At 33.9% G+C, this 17,739-nt stretch overlaps 1 protein-coding gene across 1 annotated transcript; it reads right to left on the bottom strand.

Annotated features, from left to right (window-relative positions):
* Positions 1–11,961: 11,961 nt before the first annotated feature.
* Positions 11,962–12,629, bottom strand: LOC101251415 (multiprotein-bridging factor 1b-like). The gene has a single exon (XM_004246968.5). The coding sequence runs from the start codon at positions 12,575–12,577 to the stop codon at positions 12,158–12,160; it is 420 nt and encodes a 139-aa protein (XP_004247016.1). The 5' UTR covers positions 12,578–12,629; the 3' UTR covers positions 11,962–12,157.
* Between the last annotated feature and the right edge of the window lie 5,110 nt (positions 12,630–17,739).

Below are 17,739 nucleotides of genomic sequence, written 5' to 3' on the forward strand. Positions count from 1 at the left end.
TTAGAAAGTTCTACCCCAAATTTAGTTAATATGTCATTAGTAGGAAGCTTTACATTTAAGGCACTCGAAAGAAGGAAGGAAGCTTTAAATGGTGTATGAATGTGGCAAATGAGAGACCTAAATTGATCCTTGGGTCTTTTCTCCCTGATTTCATTCTAGGCTGAAGCACATGTGAGCATGCCATTGGGATTTATTTCAATAATCTTGGTCAGGAGATTGATGCTGAGGAATTGAAACTATTAAGATAGTGGCCAGTTGACTAGGGGGTCCCTGTTGAACCAGCATTTGATAGTTCCACTGGACTTCAACCCGAAAAACATCTACTTTCCTGGTCGCAAACCTATGGATGGAGTTAGAAAATTGAGCAAGATGTCCTTCCCCAGTCAATATGTCCTACCAAAAAGAACAATTCCCTATGTTCAACTTCCAATGAATATGTTGCTTCACCTTACTCCTGTTCTATATCATATGTTTCTAATTCAGTGAATCCCTAAAGTCCTATTTCGTGCAGTTAGGATTTGATCTTTGGCAGTATTTGGCCTTGATGAGTTCTCCCCACAATGTGTGTTTAACTTTAAAGTTCCACCACTGTTTATATTGGAAAGCTAAGCACACATCTTTCATATTTTTCATTCCCACCACTCATTCCTCAGTACGATAGCTAAGGTTCCTCCAGGAATCCCAATGATACTTATTTTTGTCACTATTCCAACTCCTGAAGAAGTCTTCCATCAGCATTTGTATTTTCCTAATTACAGCAGCAGGGGGGTTGACAACTGAGATTAAATGAATGGGTAAGGCTTGAATAACATGTTTAATCAACACAAATCTTCCACCATGGTTTAATTACTTTATTTGAAACTCTGTAATCCTACAAATAACATTAGAAATAAGGTCAAAAAAATAGGAAATCCTGGGCCTACCTACAAAGAGTGGACATCCCAGGTAATTGGTAATCCCTTGCCTTTGTTTAAACCTAGTGATCCTTTTGATGCTCTCTTTTGTGGTGTCAAACACATTTTGATGAACCTTGAAGTGACTTTTATCACTTTTAATCAACTGAGCAAAAGTTTTTTCATAGGTTTTGAGAGTCGTCATAGTGAGTTTAAGTGAGTTAGCCCTTCCTGAAGTAAATAGGATGGTGTAATCTGCAAAACTCAGATATTTCACTTGGGGGGCCCTTATTTCAATCACAAAACCATGATAATCATGATTATAATGGAGATCATTTAAGGATCTTGAAAGAATCTCAGCTCTTAATATAAATAGGGCAGGGGAGAGGGGGTCCCCTTGCTTGAGTCCCCTAGAGGATTGGAAAAAATCAAATCTTCATCCATTAATTATGATAGAGTACCAATTATAAGCCATGGTTCTCCACACCATATCAATGAAAGTTTCCTCAAAACCCATCTTCCTTAAGACCAAGAAAATATAAGCCCATGAGACTCTGTCATAGGTCTTAGCCTTGTCAACCATGATGATTAAATTGCTACCTATGTAAGGCTTTTTAATCTGATGGGTGATTTCCTGAGCCAACATGATGTTTTCAGTTTTATTTCTACCCTTTACAAAACCAGACTTGTTGAGAGAGATAAATCTAGGAAGAATACGGCTCAATCTTGTACTGAACAGTTTGGAAATGATTTTGCTAATGAAGTTGCTTAGACAAATAGGCTTGAACTCCTTCAATTTGTTGGGATTATTCACTTTTGGTAGAATCACTATACAAGAATATGAAAAATACTTGAGGATATCATGGCCACTGGAAAAAGCTAATACCACTTTCATCAAGTCATGATAATGTGCCAACATTTTTGAAAAAAATACCCATTGAAACCATCAGGCCCTACTGCAGAGTTGGGCTTCATAGCTAAGATCACTTCTTGAAGTTCATTCATAGTAGGTTGAGAAGTAAGTCTGTCATTATGTTCTTGAGTAACCATTTTAGGGATGCATTCTAGGTTTGTCTCGTTGATACCTTTAGTCTCCCTTGTAAACAACTCCTGAAAGTATTCACATGCAACCTTACCTATGTTTTCATCTCCTTGAATCCATTCCTCATTTTCAAGGATCCTTTGAATGAAAAGCCTTTTCCTTCTTCCCCTTATTGAGGAATGGAAGAATTTGGAGTTAGTATCACAATCTTTGAACCAATGGAGCTGAGATATCTGTTTCATGATAGTACCCTCCAACTTGAGATATCTAATGTACTTGGCATTATTATCATGAAGATTCTCTCTATTGGTAACACTACTTTTTTGAATCAACTTCTCCTTAGACTCTTTAAATTTTCCTTCAAACTCACTAACAATCTAGAAAATGTTCCCAAATTCCTCTTTGGACTATTTACTTAGTGTATTAAAGAGCCTTTTCATTTTCTGGTGAAATCTCTACATACTACTTCCATTCACCTCCCTATCCCAACAAGCTTTCACAATACCTAGAATGTTAGAAATCTCCACCCAATAGTTAAGGAATTTTAAATATTTGGTGTGGCTCCCTTCATTGTTAGTGATCTCGAACAACAACTGACAATGGTCAAGAACGAGTCGAAGGAAGGTGGACCATAGTAGTTTGAGGCATAGCTTCAAGACAATTATTATTTATCAACCCTCTGTTAAGCCCAGATCCTCTGATTAATTCCCCTATTATTGGACCAACTGTATTTTTGACTAATGAAGCCCATGTCAATCAGGTCAGAGGCTTCTACGATGGAAATGAAATCAATTTTTTTTCCTAATATTGTAAGGGATTCCCCCTAATGTTTCTTAAGTGGAGGTTATAACATTTTAATCACCCACAGAGCACCAAGACCGCAGCCTGAAGGATTATTTTATCCTAAAGATGTCTTCTAAGATACTTTTTACATTTGGTATCGACAAAAGTCATGGTGAACTGCTTTTCAACCTCATTGTGGCTGAGATCACAAGTGATTTGTTTATCATCTTGATCCTTCACCATACAGTCTACATCCCCATTTCAAAATAGTTAGATTTCACCATTACAATTGGCTATAGCATTATCCATGGCTAGCTGATTTTTAAAGATCATGACACTACTACTATCTGCAACAGGTTCAAGAATACCAATAATGTCAAGGTGATACATCTTTTGGAAAATTTTGATTCTTTCCATGACTCACTATGTGTTGATAGATCTCACACTCCAAACAATTGTACTAATTATTGGGAACCTGTAGACAAGAAAAGTCTTCTATTTGGTCTACTTGCAGTGACAGTTTTAATGTCTTGTTTTTGTAAATGAAACTTCTCATCTTTCAATCTTTTTGGAGATAAACCTTGTTGTGTCACTTGTTGAACTTCCTTCTCCAAATCCTTGTCATTTTGAGGGCTAAATTCTATTATCAGAAAATCACTAGTCTCATCATCATCATCAATTGCATGGCCATATTGATCATTTCTTTTAACCTCATCATCTCAATTGATAACTTCATATTCATCAATTAGAGGGGCAATATTGACTTGGCATTTTACATAATCTTTATTAGGTGGTGCTCTAGGAGGGAGGGTTAGTATTCTAGTTTAATCTGAGTTATTGATCTGACCTTGTTGTTTGTCTTTGATGCATCCCATTTCTGCTTGCTTGACTTGTTTTTACTTCTAGGGGTATTTTCCACAATATCTTTGTTACTACTGATCTATATTTTGTTTTCCTTGTTTTCTTTATTTTGATTCTTCCTGATTTTTGTGTCCTCTTCTTTGTTGATTTTGAGCATTTTATCCCTGTATTTCTCCTTTTCCTATATTTTTTGTACATTCTCTTTATGTTGCTTTTTCCTACTATTGGGATCTCTATAATCATAGTTTTGTTATATATCATCCTCCACTTGCCTATCATTTGGTATGTTTCCCCCTTTGGTTACCCCTTCCTGAATGTTTATAGTGTTCTCCTGAAAACCCCCTTCCTTACCTCACACAGCTACAACCAACCTATAAACAGAGATATCTAATTCGGTATTAGTAAGGTTCTCAACTATGATACATGCATTGTTTATTTCCCTTCCTTTTGTTGAAGTTTCTTTTGCTGGTCTGCCCTTTTTCTAATCTGCTCCTTGAGTTGAAATCCTTTACTTCTGTTCCTTTCATGTATTGTTGCAGTGTTTTCTTTTATTTTCTTGTTAAGGGAATCTCCCATTCTTCGATTTTTGTTTTCTTTATCCCCTCCTGATGCATTATGATCCTCCTGCATTTCAAGATTAGTAAAAGATAACAGATGAGAGTTAGTGTTTATACCTGCTTGGTGATCTTCCTTAATAATCAGGTTTAATGCAGTAGGTCTCCAGTCAGTCTTTGAGGTTTCTTGATCTTGTGGTATTGTATTCTTCCTTTTTAAGTTTTCCATTCCTTCTCCTTTTGCTGCTCTGCTTGTTTTTTCCTGTTATTATCCATACCTTGTTGTTGTTTCTCTCTATTTTCTTTACTTTTATTTTTTATATCTTCTTGTTCCTTTGCTTTGTTGGAGTCTTTGTTTCTGTTCTTTTTCTCCCGTTCTTTTTCATTCCTTTGTTTGTACTCTCCATACCTCAATTTATATTTACATTCATCCATATCATGCCTCTGATGTTTACAATATTCACAATATGGGGGAACATTCTCAAATTCCACAGGTTGCCAGAATCCAATAGTATCATCTTCAGGATCTAATCCTATCCAAACATGTCTAGGTCTTGGCTTATTCAAATCAATTTCCATTTTAACTTTGTCCGTTCCTACCCTAGACCTTTTGATAGAAGCAGTATCTAGGTAAAAAATCTTTATTAACAAATTCCAACAATGGAGTAAGAAAAGGTTTCTTGTAGCAGTGCCATGGCAATTAAGGATGCAAAATCCCGACTGGCACAATAGGAGTCTCTTCCTCAGGTGTAAAGAACTGTGTCCATGCTTGTATTCTCATCAATTTTCCTTCAATGGTCATCCTTTGTAGAGTCGAGATAGTGTTGTAGTCCAACTCATTCCTGATCAGCTGCACTTTAGGCATGGTAGTACTAAGTTTCCCAACTAAAGGGTACTTACACTCCATAGTCAAAGTATGCATGTTATCATGCATATCAAAGATCACAGTAGGCTTCCCCTGCTTGTTAGTTTGTTTACGAGTAGTTCTCAACACCACAGTAGGAGCTTGAGTAGCGTGTATGTGCCTCAATCTTGCAGCCAGAGTTTGGATAACAGTATAAGGAGCTGGTTCATGTACCTTGTCTTGTTTTGTAACAAGGATATTTTTACTGCTACTAAAAGATCTATTAATTGGGTTAGGAACATTTGGGTTTTGATTTTGAACATTATGACCTCTTTTTTCAAAATTGCCAGAAATCGTAGGAAACTCTCTATAATATTGATTTTCCTTCTGTTGACCTATTGATCATCCTGCTGGTTTAGATCTTGATTCATTTCCTCAATGTTCTTATTTTTCTCCCATTGTTTCTATCACTCTTAGCCATTTTACCCATACCTTCAAAACTAATATTACCTTCCAAGACTACATTGGTATTTTCTTTCTCATAGTAGTCCCCTTCCTGTTGGTATTCCTTTGAGATATTTCACTCCCCTTGTTCATGTATTCTACTCCTCCCAGCTGACTTTCCCATAGCATTTTCATTCTCATGGCCATTGTTAACTTCCTTACTAATATAATTGCCATTAGAGATTTAGTTAAGTGTGTTACCTAGTTAATTTGCCTGCCTTGCTTGCTCCTTGAGAGTTCTTTGATGCTTTTGTCGTTGCACATCTGTAGCTTTAGGATTGAATGTGAATGAGCAGCTTGCAGAACTATCCACTTTGATATTGTCATGTTCATGAACTATGACCTTGCTATGTGGCAGCGTAGAGGCTAAGCTTGCATCTATGGTTTCTTTGCTGTGATTTCTTTCTTTAATGCTCTTTTCTTTATTTACATGTTCATTTTTCTCTTTCTAATTACCTTCATTTAATGTACCAATAGTTGTATTAGCCTCGCTGGTAACACTGTTCATTCGACTGGCCTTTTTACCACTGGTGTTCTTGTTACCACTAATTTTAGGTCTGTTTCACTTGATATTGTTGTAAGGTGAACATCTTCCCCTTGTGAATCAACCCAGTAATTATTTCTTCTCTATTTTGCTGGGAAGTTTATCGAGTTACAATTTACCTTCATGATCTTCAGTCGCGATATTCCCATACTTCTCACATTCATTTTTTCTTTTTGATTTTTCATAGTTTCTCAACAAATGATTATTATGTAGCTTAATCAACTAGAATCCTGATGACACCTATTGAATATGCATGAATATTATTGCTGTTCCCATATTCTTCCCTCTGAGACCTTCACTGTTTGTCTCACCATGAGCTTTGGATTTCCTATAGTTATTCGTAGAATTAGATGTGGAATTAACTATAGATGGGTTCGTTTCCTCCAAGCACCCTTTCTAGGGCTGGTCTAGAGATCAGAGATTCGCCAGTGGAGGCTCCCACGCCATGATTGATATTTCGAAACTAGCCATTACTATTCGTTAGTAACGCTTGAAAAATGTAACGTTAGAGATAGATTGTTTTAAAGATATAAATTAGAGATAGAGCTAATTTGGCTTTTTTAATATTTTGGGCTTAGAGTTTTAGGTTTATGGTTTAGAGGTAGATTTTAGGATTTGAGGATTAATATTAATGGTTTAGTGTTTACTGTTTGCGTTTTTGTATTTAGGGCTTGGGTTTTAGGCTTTATGGTAGGGTTAGGGTTTAGGTTGTTTTTAGGTTTAAGGGTTTAAGGATAAGGATTTGAGTGGTAATATCTATGGTTTAGTTTTAAAAGTAAGAGTTTTGGTATTTACTGCTTTGGATGTAGGGTTTAGCGTTTAGGGTTAGGTGTTAAGGATAGTGTTAGGGTTCGGATTCATGTTAGGGAAAGGGTTAGGGTTCATGTTAGGGATAAGGTTAGGGTTTAGGGTTTTCTTGGGTTTAGGTTTTGCAGTTTAGGATTATTTGTTTAAAATCTATGGTTTAGTGTTTAATGTTTGGATTTTAGTATTTTAGTCTTGGGGTTTAGGATTTATGGTAGGGTTAGGTTCAGGTTTTAGGGTTTTGGGATAATAATTTGAGTTTTAGTATCTATAATTTAGTGTGTAATGTTAGGGTTTTGGTACTTTGGGCTTTGGGTTAAAGATAGGGTTAGAGTTAGGGTTCAAGTAAGGGACAAGGTTAGTGTTAGGTTTTGTGTTTTTGATAGGATTTATATTTCGGGTTTTAGAATTTTTAGTTGAAAATCTTTTGTTTGGTGTTTAATGTATGGGTTTCTGTATTTTGGGATTGGGGTTTTTGGTTAATCATTTTGGGTTAGGATTAGGTTTAAGATTTAGGTTTTTCTTCGGTATTAGGGATTGTGGTTTAGATTTGAGGTTTAAAATCTGTGGTTTAGTATTTAATGTCTCAGTTTTGGTATTTTAGACTAAGGTTCATTTTAGACTTAGGGTTTAGTTTTAGGGTGTTAGTTATTTTTGGGTTTTAAAATTCATAGTTTAGTGTTTAATATTTGGGTTTAGGGTTTATGGTAGGGTTAATATTAAGGTTAGAGTTAGGTTTTAGGTTGTATTTTATGTTTTAGGGTTTGGGGAAATTCGAGTAGTAATATCTATGGTTTAGTGATTAATGTTAGGGTTTTGGTATTTTCGGATTGGGTTTAGAGTTAAGGTTAAAGATAGGGTTAGAGTTAGGGTTAGGGTTTACGTTTTGGGGTTTAGGACTTTTGGTATAAAATATATGGTTTAGTGTTTAATATCTGGGTTTTGGTATTTTTGGCTTAGGGTTTGGGTTCAATGGTTTAAGTTTTACTATTTGGGTTAAGGATTTGAGGTTTTATATTTATGGTTTAGTGTTCTATGTTATGGTTTTGGTATTTTTGGACTCTAAGTTTAGGGTTCATGGTTTTGGGTTAGGGTTAAGGATATGGTTAGAGTTAGGATTTGGGTTAGGCTTAGGCTTAGGGTTTAGATATTTTTAGGTTTCAGGGTATGTGGTTTAGGATTTAATGTTTAAAATATATGTTCAGTATTTAATGTCTGCTCTTTCGTATAGCATTAGAGGTTTAAAATCTATTATTTAGTATTTAATGTTTGGGTTTTGGTATTTTTGGCTTAGGGTTTTGGGTTTGTAATTTAGATTTAGGGTTAGGGTTAACATTAGGGTTAAGGTTATGGTTAGAGTTTTTTGTTCTTTTAGACTTTTGTGTTAAGGGTATAAAATTTGAGGTTTAATATCAATGGTTTATTGTTTATGGTTTTAGTTTTGGTAATTTGGGATTGCGATTTAGGGCTTATGGTAGGGTTAGGTTTAGGTTGACATTAGGGTTAAGGTTAGGGTTTAGGTTTTTTTTATGTTTTAGGGTTCGGGGTTAAGGATTTGAGTTTATATATCTATGGTTTAGTGTTTAACGTTAGTGTTTTGATATTTTCGCATTTGAGTTTAGGATATATAATTTAGGGTTAAGGTTTAAGGATAGGGTTAGTGTTAGGATTTGTGTTAGGGATGGGGTTCAGGGGTTTTTTTATGTTTTAGGTTTTTTGGTTTAGGATTTTTGGTTTAAAATCTATTGTTTAATCGTTAATGTTTAGGTTTTGGTATTTAGGTTTGGGGTTTCAAGTTAATGGTTATGGTTAGGGTTAGGGTTAAGGATAGGGTTAGGTCTAGGGTTAGGGTTAGGGTTTAGGTTAGGGTTAAAGTTTACATTTTTTTACGGTTTAAGGTTTGTTGTATATGATTTGAAATTTAAAATCACTGGTTTAGTGTTTAATGGTTTGATTTTTGTATTTTCGACATAGGTTTTTTTTCTTGACTTAGGGTGTAGAGTTTAGAGTTAGGATTGGGGTTAGTGTGCATGTTGTTTTTAGTTTTTATGGTTTCGAGTTTAGCTTTTGAGGTTTAAATCTATTGTTTAGTATTAAATGTATGGGTTTTGATATTTTGTGCTTAGGGTTTTATGTTTATGGTTCAGAATTAGGGTTAGGGTTAAGTCTAGGGTTAGGCTTAGGGTTATGGTTTTGGGTTTTTTTAGGTTTTGGGTTTAGGGACTAGGAATTGAGGTTTAATATCAACGGTTTAGTTTTTAATGTTTGGATTTTAGCATTTTGGGCTTGGGGTTTAGGATTTATGGTAGAGTTAGGGTTAGGATTTAGGGTTTGAGGTTAAGGATTTGAGTTGTAATATATATGGTTTAGTTTTAAAAGTTAGTTTTTTTGTATTTTGTGCTTTGGATTTAGGTTTTATGGTTTAGGATTAGGGTTAAGGATAGTACTAGGTTAGGGTTCATGTTAGGGATAGGGTTAGGGTTTGTGTTACGAATAAGTTATTCTTTAGGGGTTTTTTAGTTTTAGGATTAGGGTTTTAGGATCTATGTTTAAAATCTACGGTTTAGTGTTTAATGTTTAGGTTTAGATATTTTGGGCTTAATGTTTTGGGTTAATAGTTTAGGGTTAGAGTACGGTTACGATTAGTGTTATGGTTAGGGTCAAATTGTAGTTTTTGTTACGTTTTAGGGATTCAGGTTTAGGATTTGAGGTTTAAAGTCAATGGATTATGTTTTAATGTTTGGGTTTTTGTATTTTGGATTTAGGGTTTAGTGTTTAGGGTTAGGGTTAGGGTTAGGATTAAGGTTCAGAATGTAGGCTATTTTTAGGTTGTATAGTTCATGGTTTAGCATTTGAGGTTTAAAATATATTGTTTAGTATTTAATATTTGGGTTTTTGTATTTTGGGCTTAGGAGTTTGGATATAGGGTTTAGGATTAGGCTTAGGGTAAACATTAAGGTTAGGGTTAGTGTTAGGGTTTAGGGTTTTCTTAAATTTTTGGGTTTACTGTTTAGGATTTGAGGTTTAATATCAATGGTTTAGAGTTTAATATTTGGATTTTGGGTTTTTCATCTTGGGGTTTACGATTTATGGTAGAGTTAGGGTTAGTATTAGGGTTTAACTTGTTTTTTAGGTTTTATGGTTTAGGGTTAAGTATTTGAGTTGTATATCTATGGTTTAGTGTTCAATGTTAGGATTTTAGTACTTTGGACTTCTGGTTTACGGTTAGGATTAAAAATAGGTTTAGGGTTAGGGTTCGTGTTAGATATGGGGTTAGGGCTAGGTTAAGTGTTTTGTTTAGGTTTTAAATTTTGGGGTTTCGGATTATTGGTTTATAATCTTTTGTTTAGTGTTTAATGTTTGGGTTTTGGTATTTTGGGTGTTGGGGTTTTGGGTTAATGATTTCGGGTTAGGGTATGGGTTTTAGGATTAGGGTTTAGGTCTTTTTTAGGTTTTAGGGATTGTGGTTTAGGATTTGAGGTTGAAAATCTATGGTTTAGTATTTAATGTCTAGGTTTTTGTATTGCGGACTAAGGTTTATTTTGGACTTAGGGTTTAGGTTTAGGGTATTGGCTCTTTTTAGGCTTTATAATTCAGAGTTTAGTGCTTAATATTTTGGTTTTTGTATTTCGGGCTTTGGGTTCAGGGTTTATGGTAAGGTTAGTGTTAGGGTTAATGTTAGGGTTAGGGTTAGGGTTAGGTTTTAGGTTGTATTTTAACATTTAGGGTTTGGGGCTATTTAAGTTGTAATATCTATTGTTTAGAGTTTAATGTTAGGGTTTTGGTGTATTGAGATTGGGTTTAGGGTTAACGTTTAAGGTAGGGTTAGGGTTTAGTTTTTTAGTTTAATATTTTGGGGTTTAGGGCTTTTAGTATAAAATCTATGGTTTAGTGTTTAATATTTGGGCATTTGTATATTGGGCTTAGGTTGTTGAGTTAATGATCTAAGGTTGAGTTAGGGTTTAGGTTTTTTTAAGTTTTAGGGTTTAGGTTAAGGATTTGAGTTGTAATATCTATGGTTTAGTGATCAATGTTATGTTTTTGGTATTTTGGACTTTAAGTTTAGGGTACAAGGTTTAGGGTTAGGGTTCAGGATAGTGTTAGGATTTTGTTTGGGTTAGGGTTTAGGTTTATTTAGGTTTTAGGGTATGTGGTTTAGGATTTGAGGTTTAAAATCTATGGTTTAGTGTTTAATGTATGTTTTTTTGTAAAGCATTAGAGGTTTAAAATCTATTGTTTAGTACCTAATGTTTGAGTTTTGGTATTTTGGGCTTAGGGTTTTGGGTTTATTGTATAGAATTAGGGTAGGGTTATGATTAGGGTCAAGGTTAGGGTTAGAGTTTTGGGTTCTTTTAGTTTTTTAGGTTTAGGGTGTAAAATTTGAGGATTAATACCAATAGTATATTGTTTATTGGTTTAGTTTTGGTATTTTGGGCTTGGAGTTTAGGGTTTATTGTAGGGTTAAGGTTAGGTTGATTTTAAGGTTCAGGTTAAGGTTTAGGCTGTTTTTAGGTTTTGGGGTTTGGCGTTAAGGATTTGAGTTGTAATATATATGTTTTAGTGTTTAACGTTAAAGTTTTGGTATTTTTTTCGTTTGAGTTTAGGGTATTGAGCTTAGGGTTAGGGTTAAGGATAGGGTTAGTGTTAGGATATTTGTTAGGGATAGGGTTAGGGTTTTTTTGGTTTTAGGTTTTGGGGTTTAGGATTTTTTATTTAAAATCTATGTTTTAGTGTTTAATGTTTTTGGTTTTTGTATTTTGGGGTTTTGGGTTATTAGTTTAGGATAGGGTTAGGGATAAGGTTAGGGTTACGGTTTGGGTTAGGGATATGGTTTAGGTTATGGTTAGGGTTTAAGTTTATTTACGGTTTAGAATTTTTGGTTTAGGATTTGAGATTTAAAATCAATTGTTTAGTGTTTAATGTTTGTGTTTTCGTTATTTGAACTTAGGGTTTTTTTCATGGACTTACGATTTAGGGTTTAGAGTTAATGTTAGGGTTAGGATATAATTTTTTTAGGTATTATGGTTCAGGTTTTCTCATTTGAGTTTAAAAATATATGGTTTAGTATTTAATGTTTGGGTTTTGATATTTTTTGCTTAGGGTTTAGGTTTTTTTTTTAAGCAGAAAAAAGGTTCTGTAAAAGAGAGAGTTCAAAATTTCCACAGAAGAAACAGCTAATTCAACAGAGAAAACAGTATACATCAATCCAGGCATAACGAAGCAAAAACATAGCCAATGATTAAAGAAAAGTTTGTGTACATGACTAAATTTTGGATTCAAACAGACAGTGACAATCCATAAGGCTCAATTGTGCGCTCACACTTTATTTTATTTCTTTCCTCGAAGTTTCGCTCCAAGAGCTCTCTCCAGTTTTGAGATTATTTGTTGGTTTGGAATTGTCTTTCCTGATTCGTATTCTTGGATGATCTGTGGCTTCTCATTTGTCAATTGAGCAAGTTGAGACTGAGTCAGCTTTTTGTCTTGTCGTGCTTGCATGATAGCTTTCTTCAGTTCAGTTGGTACCTTTTCATGAGACAAGTTCTCGGTGTCTTCATCAAGTTTCCTAGTGTTCAATGATGTACTACTAGAGGCAGCCCTATTTGAGCCCGCATTAGACTTCTTCACGGTTTCGATCTCGGCGCCGGAGCGACGGGCGGCGTTAACGGCCTTCTCATCCTTGCGAGCGGCGGAGGTAGGCGCCTTCTTCCTGATAACTACCGGCTCCCAGTCTTGCGATATTCCACTCATCGTTTTTTCTTCTTCTCTGAAATATCTCTACTGTTTGAAGAGGGTTTAGGTTTTAGGGTTTAGGGTTTAGGGTTTAGGGTTTAGTGTTAGGGTTAGAATTAAGATTAGGTTTAGGGTTTTGGTTTTTTTCAAGTTTTTTGGGTTTAGGATTTAGGATTTGATATTTTATATCAATGGTTTAATGATTAATGTTTGGATTTTTGTATTTTGGGCTTGGGATTTAGGATTTATGGTAGAGTTAGAGTTAAGGTTAGGGTTTAGGTTGGTTTTTAGGCTTTACGGTTTGGGGTTAAGAATTTGAGTTGTAAATATATGGTTTAGTGTTAAATGCTAGTGATTTGGTAGTTTGTGCTTAATATTTAGGATTTAGTGTTTAGGTTAGGGTTAGGGTTAAGGATAGGTTTAGTGTTTGGGTTCATTTTAGGGATAGGGTGAGGGTTAGGGATTAGATTTTTAATAGGTTTTAGGTTTTGGGGTTTAGGATTTTTCATTTAAAACCTATTGTTTAGTGTTTAATGTTTTGGTTTAGGTATTTTGGGGTTAATTTTTTGCGTTAATTGTTTAGGGTTATGGTAAGGTTTAAGGTTAAATTTAGTGTTAGGGTTAGGTTATAGGTTACTTTTTGGTTTTAGGATATTTGGTTTAGGAATTGAGGTTTAAAATCTAAGGTTAAGTGTTTGATATTTGGGATTTTTTATTTTGCACTTAGGGTTTTTTTGTCTTAGGGTTTAGGGTTTAGAGAATATGGTTAGAGTTAGGGTTAGGATTAGGGTTAGCGTGTAGGTTATTTTTAGGTTTATGGTTCAAGGTTTAGCACTTGAGGCTTAAAATCAATGGTTTAATATTTAATGTTTGGACTTTTTGTATTTTGGGATTTTTGTTTTTGATTTAGGGTTTAGGATTTGAGATTTAATATCAATGGTTTAGTTATTAATGTTTGGATTTTTGTTTTTTGGGCTTCAGGTTTAGGATTTATGGTACGTTTAGGGTTAGATTTAGGGTTTGGGTTGTTTTTTAGGTTTTTGGGTTTGAGCATAAGGATTTGGGTTGTAATATCTAAGGTTTAGTGTTTAATGTTAGGGTTTTGGTGTTTTAGGCTTAGGGTTTATGGTTTAGGTTTTAGGGTTAGAATTGAGTTTAGTGTGTTTTTTAGGTTTTGAGGTTTAAGATTTTCTGTTTAAAATTTGTTGTTCAGTGTTTAATTTTTGGATTTTTGTTTCTTTTTATTTAGATTAGGGTATAGGGTTAGTTTTAGGGTTAGAGTGTAGGTTTTTTTACGTTTATGATTTTGGGTTTAGCATTTAAGCTTTAAAATATACGGTTTAGTAAATAATGTTTGGGATTTGGTATTTTGGGCTTATGGGTTTCGGGTTTTATTGTTTAGAGTTAAGGTTAGAGTTAAGGTTAGGATTATAATTAGAATTTTATTTTAGTTTTTAGTTTTTTGGGTTTAGGGTTTAGGATTTAGGTTTAATATCAATGGCTTAGTGTTTAATGTTTGGGTTTTGGTATGTTAGGCTTGGATTTTAGGATTTATGGTAGGGTTTGGGTTAGGGTTAGGGTTTAGGTTGTCTTTTAGGTTTTAGGGTTTGGGGTAAGGATTTCAGTTGTATTATCTGTGGTTTAGTGTTCTGTGTTAGGGTTTTGGTATTTGGGCTTTGGGTTTAGGGTTTAGGGTTTAAGGTTTAGGATTTAGGGTAAGGGTTAAGAATATGGTTAGAGTTAAGGTTAGGATTTAGTATTTTTTTAACGTGGTTCGGTCAATCGACCTACGTCCACAAAGGAGATGAGATTTAGTAATTTTTGAGGTTTTAGGTTTTGGGGTTTAGGATTTTCGATTTAAAATCTATGATTTCGTGTATAATTTTTTTTGTTGTGGTATTTTGGTTTTTTTTTTGGAACTATCCTTGTGGTGGGTCAGGGACTGAGCAACATCCCCAGACCTTATTATTTTCCAAAATAAGTTTTTACACGAAGGGGGACTTGACCTTACCACCATACCTATGATGGGAAAATGATCAAACCTACTAAGGTTAGTTCATTTACCCTAACAATATATATATATATATATACATATATATATATATATATATTAAAACAAATCTAGCATACGATAAACTAAACAACCGAGAGTCTCCCCGTACAATTGAATATGTCAAACTTAACTATATTCTACACTATATTTACATACAGAATTAAGAATACAACAATGTTAGAACATACAATTGAATTTGAACTAATACAATAAATTGTATGTAAGTTCTTCAAGGAGGCTCTTTAATCCTTTCAGGTTTCTCTCTTCTAAAATTTTGTATACCAAGCTTCATAAAAATGTAGCTTCCTTTTATTAACCCCACCAGTTGATGTAAGTGTAGAATTTTTATATAGTGTCATGTCTATGACTCCATTTTGATAGTAAATCTTGTGGTACATTGGCCTATCGATATAAGTGACTACATTTGAAAAATTCAAGTTTTCTTGCAATTAGTTGTATAGTATAGACTTCCTTCCTTTTTCTCCAAGGATTTGTTACTGTATTATTGATCCATTTTCTTAATAATTCTGAATTAACCTCAAAAAGAACTCGCTTGTATCCATGTTGCTCGCTCCAGTAAATTCCCTTCAAAGCTGCCTTAATCTTGGAAGTGTTATTAGTACCAAAACCCAATTGAATGGAAAGTGCATACACTTGTTTTATGGTTAAGGATAGGGTTAGGGTTAGGGTTTAGGTTAGGGTTTATGTTTTTATAGCTTTTAGGGTTTGTGGTTTAGATTTGAGGTTTTAAATGTATGGTTTAGTATTTAATTTATGGGTTTTTATATTTTGGACTAAGTTTTTTTTTTTGGTTTTTTGATTCAAGGTTTAGCATTTGAGGTTCAAAATCTATTGTTTAGTGTTTAATATTTACGTTTTCGTATTTTGGGCTTTGGGTTTAAGGTTTATGGTATATTTAGTGTTAGGGTTAATGTTAGGGTTAGGGTTAGGTTTTAGGGTTTTTTTTAAGTTTTGGGGTTTTAGGTTATTTGAGTTGTAACATCTATGGTTTAGTGTTTAATTTGAGGGTTTAGGTATTTTGGGCTTTGGATTTTTCGTTAAGGTTAAGGATAGGGTTAGTGTTAGGGATAGTGTTAGAGTTAGGGTTTAGGTTTTTTTTAGGTTTTAGGTTTTGGATTTTAGGATTTTTGCTTTAAAATATATGGTTTGGTGTTTAATATTTGGGTTTTTGTATTTTTGGGCTTGGAGTGTCGGGTTAATGGTTTAGGGTTAGGGTTTAAGTTGCTTTTTAGGTTTTAGGGTTTGGGTTTGGGTTTAATATTTGAGTTGTAATAACTATGGCTTAGTGTTCAATGTTAGGGTTTTGGTTTTTTTGTCATTGGGTTAAGAGTATAGGGTTTATATTAGGGTTAAGGATGGGGTTCGGGTTAGGGTTCGTGTTCGGGATAGAGTTAAAGTTACGGTTTAGTGTTTTTTTAGGTTTTTGGTTTTGGGGTTTAGGACTTTTGGTATGAAATCTATGGTTTAGTGTTTATTGTTTGGGTCTTTGTATTTTGGGCTTGGGGTTTTGGGTTAATTGTTTAGGGTTATGGTTAAAGTTATGGTTACGGTTTAGATTAGAGTTAGGTTAGGGTTTAGGTTATTTTTAGGTTTTAGGGTTTTGGGGTTAAGGATTTAAGTTGTAATATTTATTGTTTAGTGTTTAACGTTAGGTTTTTTGTATTTTTAGCTTTGAAGGGTATAGGATTAATAATAGGTTTAGGGTTAGGTGTTAGTGTTTGGACAGGGTTAAGGTTAAGGTTTAGTTTTTTATTTAGTTTTAGGTTGTACGGGTTAAGGATTTTTTGTTTAAAATCTATGGTTTACTGTTTAATGTTCGGGTTTTGGTATTTTGGGCTTGGGGTTTTGGGTTAATGTCTTAGGGTTAGGTTTTAGGTTTTTTTAGGTTCTAGATTTTGTGGTTTAGGGTTTGAGATTTAAAATCAATATTTTAGTGTTTAATGTTTGGGTTTTTATATTTTGGGCTTAGTGTTTAGGGTTTAAGGCTTATGGTTAAGGTTAGGGTTAGAGTTAGGGTTAGGGTTAGGGTGTAGTTTTTTTTGTAGGTTTTATGGTTCAGAGTTTAGTATTTGAGGTTTAAAATCTATTGTTTATTATTTAATGTTTGGGTTTTGATATTTTGGGCATAGGGTAGGGTTTTGGGTTTATGGCTTAGAGTTAAGGTTAGGATAATTATTAGTGTTAGGATTTTGGTTTTTTATCTTTTTGGGTTTAGGGTTTATGATTTGAGGTTATTTTTTTTACCAAAACGACCATTGTGGTGGGTCAGGGGCTGAGCAGCACCCCCAGGCCTTATCATTAATAGAAACAAAAATCTACAAGAAGGGGGGCATAAACCTTACTTTCTATCATATGGTGAGTGTGAATTTAACTTATCTACTAAGGTTAGTCAACTAAACCTCTTACATTGAGATGTAATCTATAGAAATACTAAACAATTTCTAAGAAAACATAAATAAGGAGACTCTCGCTTTACAAATATTTTCTATTCAAATAACAATACAAAATCTATAGTCTATAAATATTTTGATATTTCCTTGCTAGACTTGTATATTTTCTTTGCTTAACTTGAGAATCTTCATTTACTATCTTTGATGTATTTTTCCTCATTCCTTTGCTGATTCTGTAGCTTCAACTTCCTTTCCAAGACTTATTTTTGCATGTAACAAAATATATCACGCAAGATACAAAAATCTATACCTATATAATACATTATATGTTATAGGAATTAATTTGAAAATAGTAAAGGAGGTTGTTTAATCCTCCTCGTCTTCCTTTGTTTGAAATTTTGAACTCCCATTTTCTCCAGTATATAGTTTCCTTTGGCATCATGAGGAAGTTGATTATAGGTATAGTAGTGTTGTATAATGTCCTAGTTATAACTCTTTTTGGATAATATGTCTGTTGTACAGTTGGCCTCTCTGTAAAACATGCACACAAGAAAAAGAATTACATTGATAAGTAAGAGTTGGAAGTTCATGCAATAACCTTTGTATTCTCCAAGAAGGCTTATTCTTTAGTAATAACCATTTAATCAGTAACTCTGAGTCAACTTCTAGTATAATATTTTATACCCATGTTGAATGCACCAATTCAAACCATAATA

Source organism: Solanum lycopersicum, chromosome 9 (genome assembly GCF_036512215.1).
Source record: "Solanum lycopersicum chromosome 9, SLM_r2.1".
In the NCBI taxonomy this organism is placed as follows: Eukaryota; Viridiplantae; Streptophyta; class Magnoliopsida; order Solanales; family Solanaceae; genus Solanum; species Solanum lycopersicum.